This window comes from Oncorhynchus masou, chromosome 12, assembly GCF_036934945.1.
Source record: "Oncorhynchus masou masou isolate Uvic2021 chromosome 12, UVic_Omas_1.1, whole genome shotgun sequence".
NCBI classification, from domain to species: Eukaryota; Metazoa; Chordata; class Actinopteri; order Salmoniformes; family Salmonidae; genus Oncorhynchus; species Oncorhynchus masou.
Window position 1 is genome coordinate 71,587,767 of NC_088223.1, and position 17,634 is coordinate 71,605,400.

General features: G+C 42.4%; 1 protein-coding gene across 1 annotated transcript in view; it reads right to left on the reverse strand.

The window, feature by feature from the left end:
* Positions 1–5,813: 5,813 nt before the first annotated feature.
* Positions 5,814–17,634, reverse strand: part of dyrk1aa (dual-specificity tyrosine-(Y)-phosphorylation regulated kinase 1A, a) — a 43,034-nt gene continuing 31,213 nt past the window's right edge. Inside the window, 7 exon segments of the mRNA XM_064981883.1 lie at positions 5,814–9,552; positions 9,790–9,911; positions 10,130–10,366; positions 10,369–10,432; positions 10,541–10,681; positions 11,020–11,166; positions 13,170–13,456. Coding sequence (XP_064837955.1) covers positions 8,962–9,552; positions 9,790–9,911; positions 10,130–10,366; positions 10,369–10,432; positions 10,541–10,681; positions 11,020–11,166; positions 13,170–13,456 — 1,589 coding nt within the window. The 3' untranslated portion in view covers positions 5,814–8,961.

A 17,634-nucleotide genomic window follows, 5' to 3' on the forward strand; every position in this document is an offset into this window, starting at 1 on the left:
GTTTAGGATAAGGTATAAAATTGTGTTTTAGCTTATTGTCCCACTGAAAGGTGAATTTCTCTCCCAGTGTCTGGTGGAAAGCAGACTTAACCAGGTTTTTCCTCTAGGATTTTGCCTGTGCTTAGCTCCACTCTGTTCATTTTTTTATCCTGAAAAACTCCCAAGTCCTTAACAATTACAACAACACCCATAAGATGCAGCCACCACCATGCTTAAACATATGGAGAGTGGTACTCAGTAATGTGTTGTGTTTAATTTGCCCCAAACACAACACCTTGTATTCAGGACAAAAAGTTCATTGCTTTGCCATATTCTTTACAGTATTATTTAGTGCCTTGTTACAAACAATTATTTTTATTCTGTACAGGCTTCCTTCTTTTCACTCTGTCATTTAGGTTAGTATTGTGGAGTAAATACAATGTTGTTGATCCATCCTCAGTTATCACCTATCACATGTCTGTGGAACTTGTTCAGTTTGTCTCAGTTGTTGAATCTTATGTTCATACAAATATTTACATGTTAAGTCTGCTGAAAATAAACGCAGTTGACAGTGGGAACGTTTCTTTCCTTGCTGAGTTTATGTAACCCAAGCCCTTTACTGCTACCTACAGTAGGCCATTGTATAGCTAAGTGAATCCAATGTAATGTAACTTCCTATTAGCTATCTATCTTGATGTATCATTTGAAGTTAAAAACACAAGTTCGAAATGCAATTGTAGATAACAGCCATGGAAGGGGGTGAAACGACTGCAGCACCAGCTGTCAGTAAAGGGACAGTAGGCTACTGGAAAGGGCAGGTCATTTTGTGGGAGGACATTATGAAAATATTCTCCAGTTCAAGTCCATAGCAAGGAAGACTATGTATTAGGACAGAGAGATAATAGCAACATAATATTCAGTGCTGCCTAACTTTAGTATAATGATGCCGGTTTCTTGGTGTTTTTTTTCTGTCCTCAGATATGGAGAGCTGTGAAAGCCGGTCCGCAGATGAAAAGGTTCCAATGAATGTCCCAAGAGCCTGCACACCCGGTACCTGGACTATGGTTGGCCAGATTAGTACTCTAAAAAATATATTTTATTATAGTTAAAATGTTCATGTTCTGTTCACTTAATATAATTTAAAAGTATGTATTAAGGTGTCTAATATAATACACTAGTCAAAAGCGAATGTAGACATTAATTTCCAAATGCCTTCAACATCTTTTTTTACAATGGAGTGCCAAAATTGCTGCGGGTGGCTTCAAAACAACACCCGCTGTAAGTAATCTAGGGTTAATACATATCATTGGTTAAATTCAAATATACTAATTGATTAAAAAAAAATTGTATTTATCGAAGAAATGTTTAAAAAAAGTATAAATTTAGTGAATGATATCATAAATAGGACTGGTGGAGTTATGTCGCACATGCAGCTAACACAGACATATGGAAATGTCTGCTCTACCCAAAATTACAACCAATTAATTGCAGCATTACCACAAAAATGGAAGAGGCAAGTAGAAGGGGAAAAAAGTAAGGAACTTGTATGTCGGCCCTGTATTAAAGAACATAATTGGTTAAAGAAAAGTGTGATAAATAAAAACATATACCAATTTCATTTAAGGATCAAAAAACTGACAGCTGTGCCATATAAATTGCAAAATAGTTGGGAATTGATTTTCGATGTACCCATTCCATGGCACATGGTTTATGAATTGATACGCAAAACAACGCCGGATTCAAAATGTTCAATATAAATTACTATACAAAATTCTTGCAACTAATAGAATGTTATACATATGGGGGATACAATCTTCCCAGCTCTGCAGATTCTGCTGTGAGGAGGCAGAGTCATTAGATCATTTATTTTGGTACTGTCCATATGTACCTCATTTTTGGTCACAGGTCCAGGAATGGCTGAAGAATTGCAACATTTGCCTAGAACTAACCCTACAGATAGCAATACTGGGTGATTTGAAAAGCCATAGTCGATCAATAATATAATAATTATTTTAGCAAAAATGTTTATTTTTAATTTACAATCTGTAGAAGCTGTGAGAATAGGAAGGTTCAATTATTTTGTGAAGCATCACAGCACAGTTGAAAAATATAAGGCAAGTAGAAATCCGAAATGGATGACTTTGAGAGACAGATGGGAGGGGTTGAGTGGAGCTGAAGGGTGGGACTAATAACAAGATAAACAATGTAAAACATACGGGATCTGGAAAATATATATAGGTTCAGAACTTTTATGAAATAGCATAGTTACAAATAGAAATCATCAAACTGGATGGACATCAGAAATAGAGGAAGGACTAAGAACAAACAAGAGAGAACTATTGTAAAGTAGACTGTCTGTCAAGTATGTATAAGATGTATGGATTGAAGGTAGAAGCAGAAGTGTTTATTAGTTTACTCCAATTGGGGGATCGGCGGAAGGGTTTGCGGGGAATAATAATAAAGGTGTATTCTTTAAAAAAGTATGTATGTGTATATAGGTATGTGTATGTATATATGTGTATATATATGCATGGCTATATATATTTACCCAAAAAATGATGCAGACAATTACATTGGAAGCAACATTCTTTCCGCAATATTAAGCTGATCCACCCTCTTAAAAAATAAAAATAATCAACCCTGCACTAGTCAATTCTCACCCCTGCATTGCTCAGTAATCAAGCCTCATTTTGTATTCTCACCCTGCACTTTTTTGCACAATGGTGAACTTTTCCATTAGCTGAAAATCAGGCACATTTGACAACAAAAAAAACATGGAGTTATAAGTTTGGGAAAATGTAGCTAGCAATTACCTTCATAATTAGCTATGATTAAATGAATTTCAATGAAATTGTTGCTAGCTAATATGAATGTTATACATTGGCGGCAAGTTAACTCAACCACTCCACTTCCCAAATCTTGGATACCCTATTACATTCTTAGAATTCTGATACATCACCATAGCTAATTAACATTGGTTGATTTAAGCAATAAAGCAAACCATGCCCATTCCAAAAATGAAAGCAAATTAATAGTCTATAACTCAATGTTCTTGCTTTGTAACTAGACCTACTCCATCTACAGTGCCTTGCGAAAGTATTCGGCCCCCTTGAACTTTGCGATCTTTTGCCACATTTCAGGCTTCAAACATAAAGATATAAAACTGTATTTTTTTGTGAAGAATCAACAACAAGTGGGACACAATCATGAAGTGGAACGACATTTATTGGGTATTTCAAACTTTTTTAACAAATCAAAAACTGAAAAATTGGGCGTGCAAAATTATTCAGCCCCTTTACTTTCAGTGCAGCAAACTCTCTCCAGAAGTTCAGTGAGGATCTCTGAATGATCCAATGTTGACCTAAATGACTAATGATGATAAATACAATCCACCTGTGTGTAATCAAGTCTCCGTATAAATGCACCTGCACTGTGATAGTCTCAGAGGTCCGTTAAAAGCGCAGAGAGCATCATGAAGAACAAGGAACACACCAGGCAGGTACGAGATACTGTTGTGAAGAAGTTTAAAGCCGGATTTGGATACAAAAAGATTTCCCAAGCTTTAAACATCCCAAGGAGCACTGTGCAAGCGATAATATTGAAATGGAAGGAGTATCAGACCACTGCAAATCTACCAAGACCTGGCCGTCCCTCTAAACTTTCAGCTCATACAAGGAGAAGACTGATCAGAGATGCAGCCAAGAGGCCCATGATCACTCTGGATGAACTGCAGAGATCTACAGCTGAGGTGGGGGACTCTGTCCATAGGACAACAATCAGTCGTATATTGCACAAATCTGGCCTTTATGGAAGAGTGGCAAGAAGAAATCCATTTCTTAAAGATATCCATAAAAAGTGTTGTTTAAAGTTTGCCACAGGCCACCTGGGAGACACACCAAACATGTGGAAGAAGGTGCTCTGGTCAGATGAAACCAAAATTGAACTTTTTGGCAACAATGCAAAACGTTATGTTTGGCGTAAAAGCAACACAGCTCATCACCCTGAACACACCATACCCACTGTCAAACATGGTGGTGGCAACATCATGGTTTGGGCCTGCTTTTCTTCAGCAGGGACAGGGAAGATGGTTAAAATTGATGGGAAGATGGATGGAGCCAAATACAGGACCATTCTGGAAGAAAACCTGATGGAGTCTGCAAAAGACCTGAGACTGGGACGGAGATTTGTCTTCCAACAAGACAATGATCCAAAACATAAAGCAAAATCTACAATGGAATGGTTCAAAAATAAACATATCCAGGTGTTAGAATGGCCAAGTCAAAGTCCAGACCTGAATCCAATCGAGAATCTGTGGAAAGAACTGAAAACTGCTGTTCACAAATGCTCTCCATCCAACCTCACTGAGCTCGAGCTGTTTTGCAAGGAGGAATGGGAAAATATTTCAATCTCTCAATGTGCAAAACTGATAGAGACATACCCCCAAGCGACTTACAGCTGTAATCGCAGCAAAAGGTGGCGCTACAAAGTATTAACTTAAGGGGGCTGAATAATTTTGCACGCCCAATTTTTCAGTTTTTGATTTGTTAAAAAAGTTTGAAATATCCAATAAATGTCGTTCCACTTCATGATTGTGTCCCACTTGTTGATTCTTCACAAAAAAATACAGTTTTATATCTTTATGTTTGAAGCCTGAAATGTGGCAAAAGGTCGCAAAGTTCAAGGGGGCCGAATACTTTCGCAAGGCACTGTATGTAGTTTGGGTGTTAGCTAGCCTGTCAATAAAAGAACACAGCTAGCTAGCAAGTTAAAGATGGAACACCCAGTAGGGAAACCAGTGCCACTTAGTTTCTTTGACGAAGCAGAGCTGGGAAGCATCGCAGTAAAATGTATTTCAGCACATAATGTCGTTCTATCATGCGTGCAATGATGTCCCTAAGATATTGTATTGTTGAAATGAATTAAATCATAAATGATCACTAGCTGGTCAATAGAAAAGCTCATTGCGATTTAAAAATGTGCTTTCATGCAAGAGTGAGAACTGATGCACAGGTGAGTCAGGGGGGTGATACCTGAACAATGCAGGGGTGAAGCTTGACCAGTGCAGGTTTGATACTTGACTAGGGGAAGGATGAAGGTTGAGGAGAGGTGACACTTGACTAGTTGAGAAGTGAGGTCTGAGGAGGAATGACAAAGTTCCTAACAAGTGTTCTGTACTTCTAACACCAATACAATCCTGCTGTCTACCAATCAGTCCAACACCTCAGCCAATACTCTAAATACACGGTCTCTGGTGTCAAACAAAGGAGGATGCCTCTTACAGTATATCAAACATCAAGAAAACAGCAAACTGCAAAATGTTTCAGATGTTGATTTCACTAGGTATCTCGCAAGTGTTACCTGGCATGTCACACAAAGTAAGTATTCAAATCATTGCAAAGCGGTAAGGACCAAAGTATTTTAGGCTCGCTTTCTGCAGCGCCTGAACATTCGGTTTTACTTGTTCTTCAGTGCCATTTTGACTCCAAAATGAGAAACATTCCTGAAATTCCATGAGAGTAAAGGAACGGATCTATTGGCAAATTCCATGAGAGTAAAGGAACTGATCTATTTGGACATTTAAAGAATGATCGCAATCCTTTCATAAAAGGACCAAGTGAAGAGGGTTAACAAATGCAATGCCATTGTGTAAAAAGGTTATTTGAAGATTGTGCTTTTCATTATCCTTACTGAAGCATAACATTGTCATGATGGGAACTAGACTAGTTCAAATACTTGGGTTGGCATTCTAGATTAAATCCCAGTCGTTACCCATCTGAGAACCAAAAAAAAGTGGCAGGGGAAAAAAGTAAACAAATAGACTCAGTACAAGTTGATTCACTTTTTTAAATGTTTATATCATACATAAGACCGCTTGAATATACTACAAAGGGCGTGTCCATTAAAAAAAAATGTTTGGAACATTCTCATATACAGAGCAAGTATTGACTAGATCTGAATCTGTGGACACAGGTATTTCTTTTCCCATGCCGTTTAATCTTTACAATGCACGTCAGATGTCCTGTAACCAAACTGTTGTCAATCACTCAAAATCAGACGACTGGAGGACAGGAAGGCAAGGGTGGCAATAAAAAGCCTGTATTCCAATTAAATAGGGAGCAGAGCAGAAATGATATTGAACACTTGGGAGTAAAAGTTGGATGTTTGTTGACGATCGTGGCTTTCACTTTCACACACACGTATCAGTAGCCGACTGCAAATGGCCCCACGGTGGAAGCTTATGCCAATTTTAATGCACCTAAAAATAGTTCCTGTAATATATGTACATAATTGCGTATTTATATATTAAAACACAGCTGTCATTTGTAGACACATCCACACACCATACCCTGTCTATAATATTTACGGTATGAATATCTACTCTCCTGTTAATTTAAACCCTAAAAGTTTTGCATTTGTACTGGCATTGTCAACTACTTTGGCCTGGAAGCACGGTTACCCACTGACTAATATCACAGAACTTCCACTGCATGGTCTCCACATTGACTTAAATGTACTCAAAATACCATTAGGAAAAAAGTAGTGAGTTCTAAACTTCCTTTATTAAAAAAATACAAATATATACATAATAAATTCTATTTCAGCTATTAAAATGGGGTTGAAAAGTAAACACCTGAAGCCTGTGATGTCATGGACACCTTTCCTCTTGCTGTTGCCGCCCCCTTAAATTTTTGCAAAGGGTACAAAACTTAGGCCAGTTCTCCCGTATCCTCAGGCATCACACGATGAGACTGGAGTAGGACACTCCAGCAGGCAGGGCTCACCTCTCACACCATTAGTCCCCACTAGTTTCCTTTTGGATTCAACCTCCATGGTGAGAGCTTCAGTCAAACATGGATTTTAGCTAATTTAGAGCAGTATCCCAGCTAAAATGTGGATGTGTACAGTGCCTCTCTGCTAGCTAGGTCAAAAAAGGTTGTTTCTAAATTGACGGGGGGAAAGGGGCACCATTTTAGCCACTGCCATGAAGACTGCCGAAAGTAGTCAAGGCAGCTTTATCCAGACAGGCACGTTTGAAACAACCGCTGAATACCTGGTCACAAATTTAAGGATTAATGCACTGTTCACATCTTTCCTCTCTCACTTTCAACTCATGAATACGAGGACTTGCCTCAACTAACAGCGACCATACTGATACTCCGGAACCCGCAGAGTAGCAATCAGCGTTGGCATCTATTGTCCCTCAAGTCCTTGAGAACAGAAAAAAGTTATACCAATGAGAGATTTGTTTTTGATTGTTGTTTGTCTTTTTAGAGAGAGAAAAAAACCTTTACAACCAATTCTGTTGAAGATTCAGCTAACAGTAAATGTACTGAGTTCAACAACAGCTCCAGTTTTGCTAAAGCAATAGATTCAGCCATTTTTACTGACATTTTAAAAAGGTCTTGATATACCTTGTGTCAAAGTGCAGAACTGCTACATTATTGGTTACAGAAATCTATGTGCTATAAAAACAGCTTTGGTACAATAAATTATCAAAAAGGGAAAATAAATTCTTGTAAAATTCACAGCATAATTGTGAGGCAAAAAAGCAGTCACATAAAATTCAGCATGTTTTCATATTGAAGATGAACAGAAGACATTTTTGCAGAAGCTCTGTTGGAGGAACCACATGCTGAAGAAACAAGTAAAAAGTTGGAAGGGACAGTCATAGCCAATTCCATCCATCTTGCAACAAAAATACTTCTGTGAACTTACAAGGCCCGGCAATCACTGGACCTCGCAAGTCACACGTTTTAGTTAAAGGCCTCAAATTACCATTCTCAAAACACATTTTTTCTACTTTTTCTTTGTTAAGAATTATGTTTGTTTTATACCCAAACTTCAAAAATAGAAAGCTATTTTCTCATTTAAACGATAATGTCCAGCTTCTTTCCCCACCCCCCACCCTTAATTTCAGAGTCCCAAAAAACATAAGGCCAAAGAGTTATCTAAAAAACCGGACACTGCCTGGACAACTGTACTGTAGGTTTGGGGTGGCTCGGCCCTGGCCACTGCTCCTAAGTACATCTCTTCAGTGTGGCCTTTTTCCAGTCCAGGGGAGGGCTAGGAGGGCCCCACCTTTACGTGCCTGGGGCCTCCCAGCATGGCACTCTGCTGCACAGCTGTACATGGCTGGCCCCCCGCGCAGCGCATCCACATTCCTCTCAAAGAAAGTGTGACAGACAAACCAGCGAGATGGAAACTCCTTGTGTAATGCTTCAATCCTCTGCAACTCTATGGACAGGTATACTACAAAGCAGGATCAATGAGTTTGCCAGCCAACTTGCCTTAATATTCAGAAATAACTTATTTAAAAAAAGAAGAAGCTTGAAATAGAAATGGTCTAATGACAACAACCTGGTTGTTTATAAAAGTTAGCCAACTCATTGATCCTGCTTTGTAGTATACACTTCATGTCTCACAGCTCACAGGTGGGATTGTACAACAGAACAGAAAAATTCAAATGAGAATATAAATCCAGAGAAAATTATTCTTGCCGAATATGGAAAAAAGTGCAAATGTGTGGATAGGAGTTTCTGGAAATGTTATGGTGCTGTAACAATTCCTTTACTAAATAGCCGTTAACAAATAATGTCTACGTCATTTTCTATCCACAGACTTCTAAGTTCTCGGCTGACAATAAGAAGGAATAATGCAAACCATGCAGTCGAGTGAGAGTTGTATGTGAAATGAATGGATGTTTCAGTACTGTTGTGAAGTATGTTATGCAAGAACGTTTGTAGTAAAAATCTAATTCCCTGTGAACACTGAAAATGGTGGAGCGAATAATCCCATTTGAAACCAAAGTGAAGAGAGAAACCCAAGGGTGGCATGGGGAGGAAATGGTGGGCTTTGCATTGTGGTAGAGAGTAAGTGATAATCTCCCCCTCTAGTTTAAAGCAGCTTATTGATTCTTTCCGCACTTTTTTTGTTGAAATAAAAACCCACCACCTTCAAAAAAACAAAACATTCTCAGTTTAGTCACGAACTGGCGACAGAACTCTGTTGTACACAGACTCCTGCCATGGGCGACTCCTCCCTGTCTATGCCTTGTCTCATGCCCATGGGGTAGGTGGGGTGGCCCACCATCCCAGTCTCTTGTCTGGGGTTGGAGAAGGCACCCAGTCCCATTCTGCCATTCTGGCCAAAGTCCACGGCTGCGTTGGCAGGCAGCGGGCGCAGCTGGTAAGCCTTGTTCCCCTGGGTCCCGGTGGAAGAGGAAGATGTGGAAGAGGAGGAGGAAGACAGGGAGGTCATAGACAGGTGGCCGTGCACCACCTCCACCGAGTTCTCGGTGGAGGCACTGTTGATAGGGGAGTGGTAGAGGTGGGGCCGCGCAGACAGGCCCTGCTGTCCATGGGGGTGGTGGGGTTGATGGTGTAAGTGATGGTGTCCGTGGTGATGGTGCTGGTGGGCGGAGGAGCTGTTGCCGGGGGCCAAGGGGTGGATGGCCTTGGGCGCCTGGGGAGGCACGTGAAAGGTGGTTTCCTGGACGGGGTGGGTCTCCACTGTCACTGTCTGCGCCCCTTTGCCACCAGCCCAGCCAACTGGGAGAGGGAGCGGCTGCCTCACCTGACACACAACAGCAACAGTCAGTAACTCAAATGACTGATAACAGGTTATTCAACTCTGTCTGAAGAGCGACACCTATGTTTAGAAAACCCAATACTTCCCCAAGCTGTGCATATGAGAGGGCTCATCCATCTCAAATGGCAGTTGGGGTAAAGGTTGTTAACCTGGGTTATAGACTATGTGACAATCTAGTGGGGGTCACTTGGCCAGGAGCAACAGTGTGTGTATGAGACTTGCCTGTGGGAAGAGATTTTCGCAGTCCATGGCCTGCACAGCACTGAAGTGACCTCGGCTGTGCCGGTGCTGATGTGTTGGGTCCGAGCGCGCCCGCCCACTGGTGCTCGTGCCAGACGACCCTCCTGCAGAGCAGAAACACAAACAGATATCAGTTGACATTACATTTATGTTGAACATTTGAGACAGTTCCAATCTCCCTTAAGGCTCTGCACTAACTTCATCATGTCTAATCCGGTACTGAAAAAATGTATTCCTTGGGAATCCCAGTGTGCGAGGCTAGCTCAAACAAAGTGAATCCCCAGTTTTCCATGCAGCTTTGCGGCTGCGTTGCTCTCCCTACCTGAGCTGGAGGAGGTGCTGGAGGTGGTTCCAGAGGACTGGGACTGCTCCAGTGCGGGGCTGGTGGACACGCTGCTGCTCGTGTTAGTCCCCTCATCCGCAGTCTTCTTGAAGAAGCTGTGCTGCAGGGCATAGTAGGGCTGGATGCGGCTCTTGGGGTCGTAGTCCAGCATCCGAAGGATCAGATCCTTGAACTTCAAGTAGTCAGCGACAGCGTGGCCAGACTCACCCGCCCGCCGCCCCCAGGACCCCCCGCCTCCACACCCAGGATGCTGTGCAGCTTCCGCATGCCTGGCGGCTTATACTGTGCACACACAGAACAGAGACTTTGAGGATATATACACTCACTATTGCAAAGGACATTTATGACATCACAACAACATAATTGACAGGGTGATTTTGTTGAACTCACCCTTTTGCCATCTTTGGTCTTCTTTGCACCCCACGTGCTGTCCGATATCTTCTCAAAGAACTTTCTGGCCTTGGGCGCCTGGTCCAATATGTAATTGGGAGGGACACCCAGAACTTCCACTATTTTGTTAATTTGATCAATCTGAAAAATCAGAAGACCACAATTAAGAATGTCTTATGCGTATGAAATTGCCTGCACCTGAGTATAGGAAAAAGGAAAATGTGACACATGCCTCTTATAAACAATACAACAACTAAACTAGGTGAAAAGTGGAGTCCTGTCTCCTAGTGAAACATTCAAAGCACCACAGCTCCCTCTGTTGGTCTTTATTAGGTTCTCACTCCCTACACTCATCTTGATGAAGACAAAAACTGAAAATCTTTCTCACATGAGCACAATGAAGCGTCACAGGTAAGCATTATCTGACAAGTTATATCATCCTAAATAAAGAATACATCTTTTCATTCCATGAGTCCTACCTCATTGGCCCCACTGAAGAGGGGCTCTCCGGTGTGCATCTCCACCAGAATGCAGCCCAGGGACCACATGTCGATGGCCAGGTCATAAGGCATGCCCAGCAGCACCTCTGGGGAGCGGTAGAAGCGACTCTGGATGTACTGGTAGATCTGAGTGGACAGAAAGGGGTCACAGCTATTAGGACATGGCATTTTTGTTACCCTTTTCTAGCCATGAAACCCTTCCATAAAAAAATGTTTTTGTATCTTTCCACATCATACTCTACCAATCCATCTATCCAATAATTAATCAATCCATTAAATAGAGAATCCATAGTGGGTCACAAAAATATCAGATTCTCAGTTTTGGTGTAAGACTTATGTAGCATAAAATGACCATATTAACCTCCAGGAAAAACATCATCAGCGTCACATTCTCATTCACTTAGCCTCTGTTAGTGATGGGGGGGGGGAAATCGATACAGTTACAAATTATAATCGATACTTTGAGTACAAGATTCCACCTATTTTTTTGCTCCGTAGCTTTTCGCTGCCTATCAAAATGCCAGTATTTTTCATCCTATATCTTGTAAACCATCTTTTTAAATAGAGAAATTTTATTTTATCTGATAATTTCAAAAATGGTTCTCATGCTCTCCCTCGTCTCTCTGCCGCAAACATACAGTGCCTTCAGAAAGTACTTAGACCCCTTGATTTTTCCCCACATTCTGTTACGTTACAGCCTTGTTCTAAAATGTATTAAATTAAAAAAATCCACATCAATCTACACACAATACCCCACAATGACAGATATACCTTATTTACATAAGCATTTAGACCCTTTGCTATGAGACTGGAAATGGAGCTCAGGTGCATCCCATTTCCATTGATCATCCTTGAGATGTTTCTACAACTTGATTGGAGTCCACCTGTAGTACTTCAATTGGCTGGACATGATTTGGAAAGGCACAGACCTGTCTATATAAAAAGGTCCCACAGTTGACAGTGCATGTCAGAGCAAAAACCAAGCCATGAGGTCAAAGGCATTGTCCGTAGAGGTCCGTGGCAGAATTGTGTCCAGGGACAGATCTGGGGAAAGGTACCAAAGCATTTCTGCAGCATTGAAGGTCCCCAATAACACAATGGCCTCCATCATTCTTAAATGGAAGAAGTTTGGAACCACCAAGACTCTTCCTAGATCTGGCCGCCCGGCAAAACTGAGCAATCGGGGGAGAAGGGTGACCAAAAACCTGGTCACTCTGACAGAACTCCAGAGCTCCTCTGTGGAGATGGGAGAACCTTCCAGAAAGACAACCATTTCTGTAGCACTCCACCAATCAGGCCTTTATAGTAAAGTGGCCAGACAGAAGCCACTCCTCAGTAAAATGCACATGCCAAAGGGCCCCGAAAGGACTCTGACCATGAGAAACAAGATTCTCTGGTCTGATTAAACCAAGATGAAACTCTTTGGCCTGAATGCCAAGCATCACAACTGGAGGAAACCTGGCACCATCCATATGGTGAAGCATGGTAGTGGCAGCATCATGCTGTGGGGATGTTGTTCAGGGGCAGGGAGACTAGTTAGGATCAAGGGAAAAATGAACAGAGCAAAGTAGAGAGATCCTTAATGAAAACCTGCTCCAGGACCTCAGACTGGGGCGAAGGCCAAGACAACACAAGAGTGGCTTTGGAACAAGTCTCAATGACCTTGAGTGGCCCACCCAGAGCCTGGACTTGAACATCTCTGGAGAGGTCTGTAAATAACTGTGCAGCGACGCTCCCCATCCAACCTGACAGAGCTTGAAAGGATCTGCAGAGACGAATGGGAGAAACTCACCAAATACAGGTGTGCCAAGCATGTAGCGTCACACGCAAGAAGACTCGAGAATGTAATTAGCTGCCAAAGGTGCTTCAAAGTACTGAGTAAAGGGTTTGAATACTTTAGTAAATGTGATATCAGCTTATTTTTTTATAAAAGTGTAAACATTTCTAAAAAAAACTGCCTGCTTTGTCATTATGGGGTATTGTGTATAAAACGATTTAAGCCATTAAAGTGAAGCGGTCTGAATACTTTTGGAACATCAAATCGCAATGCCTATAGAATAATGAGAAATGCAATACATATCGTATCGGCACCTAAGTATTGTGAGATCCCTGGCAATTCCCGGCCCTACCCTCTGTCCCAGCTGGCAGGAGCTGCCAAAATCCACGATCTTGATGGCGCTCCTCTTGGGGTTGCACAACAGGATGTTCTCGGGCTTCAGGTCACAGTGGATGATGCTGAGCTCGGGTGTGGCCAGGAACAACAGTGCTGTGCACATTTGCTGGGCAAACTTGCGTGTGAGATTGAGTGAGACGCCACGGAAGTTGGTGTTCCGCAGCAGGTCGTACAGGTTGTAGGAGAGCATCTCAAACACCAAGCACAGGTGGCTCCGGAACATGAAGTGGCGCTTAAGGTGAACTGGAGAGAGAAGAGGGGACAAAAAAAAGACTAAATCAGCATTTGTTTTGAGTTAGGTTGATACACTAGTGATGTTAACATATTGGATAATGATTATTGACTTGCGCATGTTAATGGACTGGTTTCCTGGACAGATTAAGCCTCATCCTGGAGTAAAAAGCCTTTTCAATTAAGGTTCTCCAAAACATTTACATAGTCATTTAGCAGACGCTTATCCAGAGCGACTTACACATGTTAATACTTTTTTCGTACTGGTCCCCCGTGGGAATCGAACCCAGTACCCTGGCACTGCAAGCCATGCACTACCAACTTAGACACATCGGGGCGGTCCTGTGTAGCTAGCAGGTAGCACACTTCCATCAAGATGTTTTGGGGTCTTTCTGGTATTACTATAGTAAAGACTCCATCACAAAGTTGAACAGAGGTCAAATAAATGTATGTATGTATGCATGTATGTATGTATGTATGTATGTATGTACGTACAGTGGGGCAAAAAAGTATTTAGTCAGCCACCAATTGTGCAAGTTCTCCCACTTAAAAAGATGAGAGAGGCCTGTCATTTTCATCACAGGTACACTTCAACTATGACAGATAAAATGAGGGGAAAAAATCCAGAAAATCACATTTTAGGATTTTTAATGAATTTATTTGCAAATGATGGTGGAAAATAATTATTTGGTCACCTAAAAACAATCAAGATTTCTGGCTCTCACAGACCTGTAACTTCTTCTTTAAGAGGATCCTCTGTCCTACACTTGTTATCTGTATTAATGGCACCTGTTTGAACTTGTTATTAGTATAAAAAGACACCTGTCCACAACCTCAAACAGTCACACTCCAAACTCCACTATGGCCAAGACCAAAGAGCTGTCAAAGGACACCAGAAACAAAATTGTAGACCTGCACCAGGCTGGGAAGACTGAATCTGCAATAGGTAAGCAGCTTGGTTTGAAGAAATGGAAGACATACAGGAAATGAAAGACATACAAGACCACTGATAATTTCCCTCGATCTGGGGCTCCATCTCACCCCGTGGGGTCAAAATGATCACAAGAACGGTGAGCAAAAATCCCAGAACCACATGGGGGGACCGAGTGAATGACCTGCAGAGAGCTGGGACCAAAGTAACAAAGCCTACCATCAGTAACACACTATGCCGCCAGGGACTCAAATCCTGCAGTGCCAGACGTGTCCCCCTGCTTAAGCCAGTACATGTCCAGGCCCATCTGAAGTTTGCTAGAGAGCATTTGGATGATCCAGAAGATGATTGGGAGAATGTCATATGGTCAGATGAAACCAAAATATAACTTCTTGCTAAAAACTCGTCATGTTTGGAGGACAAAGAATGCTGAGTTGCATCCAAAGAACACCATACCTGCTGTGAAGCAAGGGGGTGGAAACATCATGCTTTGGGGCTGTTTTTCTGCAAAGGGACCAGGACGACTGATCCGTGTAAAGGAAAGAATGAATGGGGCCATGTATAGTGAGATTTTGAGTGAAAACCTTCCATCAGCAAGGGCATTGAAGATGAAACGTGGCTGGGTCTTTCAGCATGACAATGATCCCAAACACACCGCCCGGGCAACGAAGGACTGGCTTAGTAAGAAGCATTTCAAGGTCCTGGAGTGGCCTAGCCAGTCTCCAGATCTCAACCCCATAGAAAATCTTTGGAGGGAGTTGAAAGTCTGTGTTGCCCAGCAACAGCCCCAAAACATCACTGCTCTAGAGGAGATCTCCATGGAGGAATGGGCCAAAACACCAGCAACAGTGTGTGAAAACCTTGTGAAAATTTACAGAAAACGCTTGACCTCTGTCATTGCCAACAAAGGGTATATAACAAAGTACTGAGATAAACTTTTGTTATTGACCAAATACTTATTTTCCACCATCATTTGCAAATAAATTCATTAAAAATCCTACAATGTGATTTTCTGGATTTTTTCTTCTTCTCATCAAATCAAATTTTATTTGTCACATACACATGGTTGGCAGATGTTAATGCGAGTGTAGCGAAATGCTTGTGCTTCTAGTTCCGACAATGCACAACCAACAAGTAATCTAACTAACAATTCCAAAACTACTACCTTATAGACACAAGTGTAAGGGGATAAAGAATATGTACATAAAGATATATGAATGAGTGATGGTACAGAGCGGCATAGGCAAGATGCAGTAAATGGTATTGAGTACAGTATATACATATGAGATGAGTATGTAAACAAAGTGGCATAGTTAAAGTGGCTAGTGATACATGTATTACATAAAGATGCAGTAGATGATAGAGTACAGTATATACGTATACATATGAGATGAATAATGTAGTGTATGTAAACATTATATTAGGTAGCATTGTTTAAAGGGGCTAATGATATATTTTACATCATTTCCCATCAATTCCCATTATTAAAGTGACTGGAGTTGAGTCAGTGTGTTGGCAGCAGCCACTCAGTTTAACAATCTGATGGCCTTGAGATAGAAGCTGTTTTTCAGTCTCTCGGTCCCAGCTTTGATGCACTGACCTCGCCTTCTGGGTGATAGCGGGGTGAACAGGCAGTGGCTCAGGTGGTTGTTGTCCTTGATGATCTTTATGGCCTTCCTGTGACATCGGGTGGTGTTGGTGTCCTGGAGGGCAGGTAGTTTGCCCCCGGTGATGCGTTGTGCAGACCTCACTACCCTCTGGAGAGCCTTACGGTTGTGGGCGGAGCAGTTGCCGTACCAGGCGGTGATACAGCCTGACAGGATGCTCTCGATTGTGCATCTGTAAAAGTTTGTGAGTGCTTTTGGTGACAAGCCGAATTTCTTCAGCCTCCTGAGGTTGAAGAGGCGCTGCTGCGCCTTCTTCACGATGCTGTCTGTGTGGGTGGACCAATTCAGTTTGTCTGTGATGTGTACGCCGAGAAACTTAACTTACTACCCTCTCCACTACTGTTCCATCGTTGTGGATAGGGGGTGTTCCCTCTGCTGTTTCCTGAAGTCCACAATCATCTCCTTAGTTTTGTTGACGTTGAGTGTGAGGTTATTTTCCTGACACCATACTCCGAGGGCCCTCACCTCCTCCCTGTAGGCCGTCTCGTCGTTGTTGGTAATCAAGCCTACCACTGTTGTGTCGTCCGCAAACTTGATGATTGAGTTGGAGGCGTGCGTGGCCACAGGGAGTACAGGAGAGGGCTCAGAACGCACCCTTGTGGGGCCCCAGTGTTGAGGATCAGCGGGGTGGAGATGTTGTTGCCTACCCTCACCACCTGGGGGCAGCCCGTCAGGAAGTCCAGTACCCAGTTGCACAGGGCGGGGTCGAGACCCAGGGTCTCGAGCTTGATGACGAGCTTGGAGGGCACTATGGTGTTAAATGCCGAGCTGTAGTCGATGAACAGCATTCTCACATAGGTATTCCTCTTGTCCAGATGGGTTAGGGCAGTGTGCAGTGTGGTTGAGATTGCATCGTCTGTGGACCTATTTGGGCGGTAAGCAAATTGGAGTGGGTCTAGGGTGTCAGGTAGGGTGGAGGTGATATGGTCCTTGACTAGTCTCTCAAAGCACTTCATGATGACGGAAGTGAGTGCTACGGGGCGGTAGTCGTTTAGCTCAGTTACCTTAGCTTTCTTGGGAACAGGAACAATGGTGGCCCTCTTGAAGCATGTGGGAACAACAGACTGGGATAGGGATTGATTGAATATGTCCGTAAACACACCAGCCAGCTGGTCTGCGCATGCTCTGAGGGCACGGCTGGGGATGCCGTCTTGGCCTGCAGCCTTGCGAGGGTTGTCTGTCATAGTTGAAGTGTACATATGATGAAAATTACAGGCCTCTCATCTTTATAAGTGGGAGGACTTGCACAATAGGTGGCTGATTAAATACTTTTTTTGCCCCACTGTATGTAAATATGTATGTATGTATGTATGTATGCATGCATGCATGTATGCATGTCAATAACAAAAACAGAGGCGTACAGAGGCCTATTATCAGCAACCATCACTCCTGTGTTCCAATGGCACGGTGTGTTAGCTAATCCAAGTTTATCATTTTAAAAGGACTAATTGATCATTAGAAAACCAGGTAGAAAACTCTTGGCAATGTCTCGCATGGAATAGGCTTCATTAAACAGAACAAGAATAAACTGACGATTTTCAGAAGAAAGGTCTTTGTTTCTGGCCATTTTGAGCCTGTAGTTTAACCCGCAA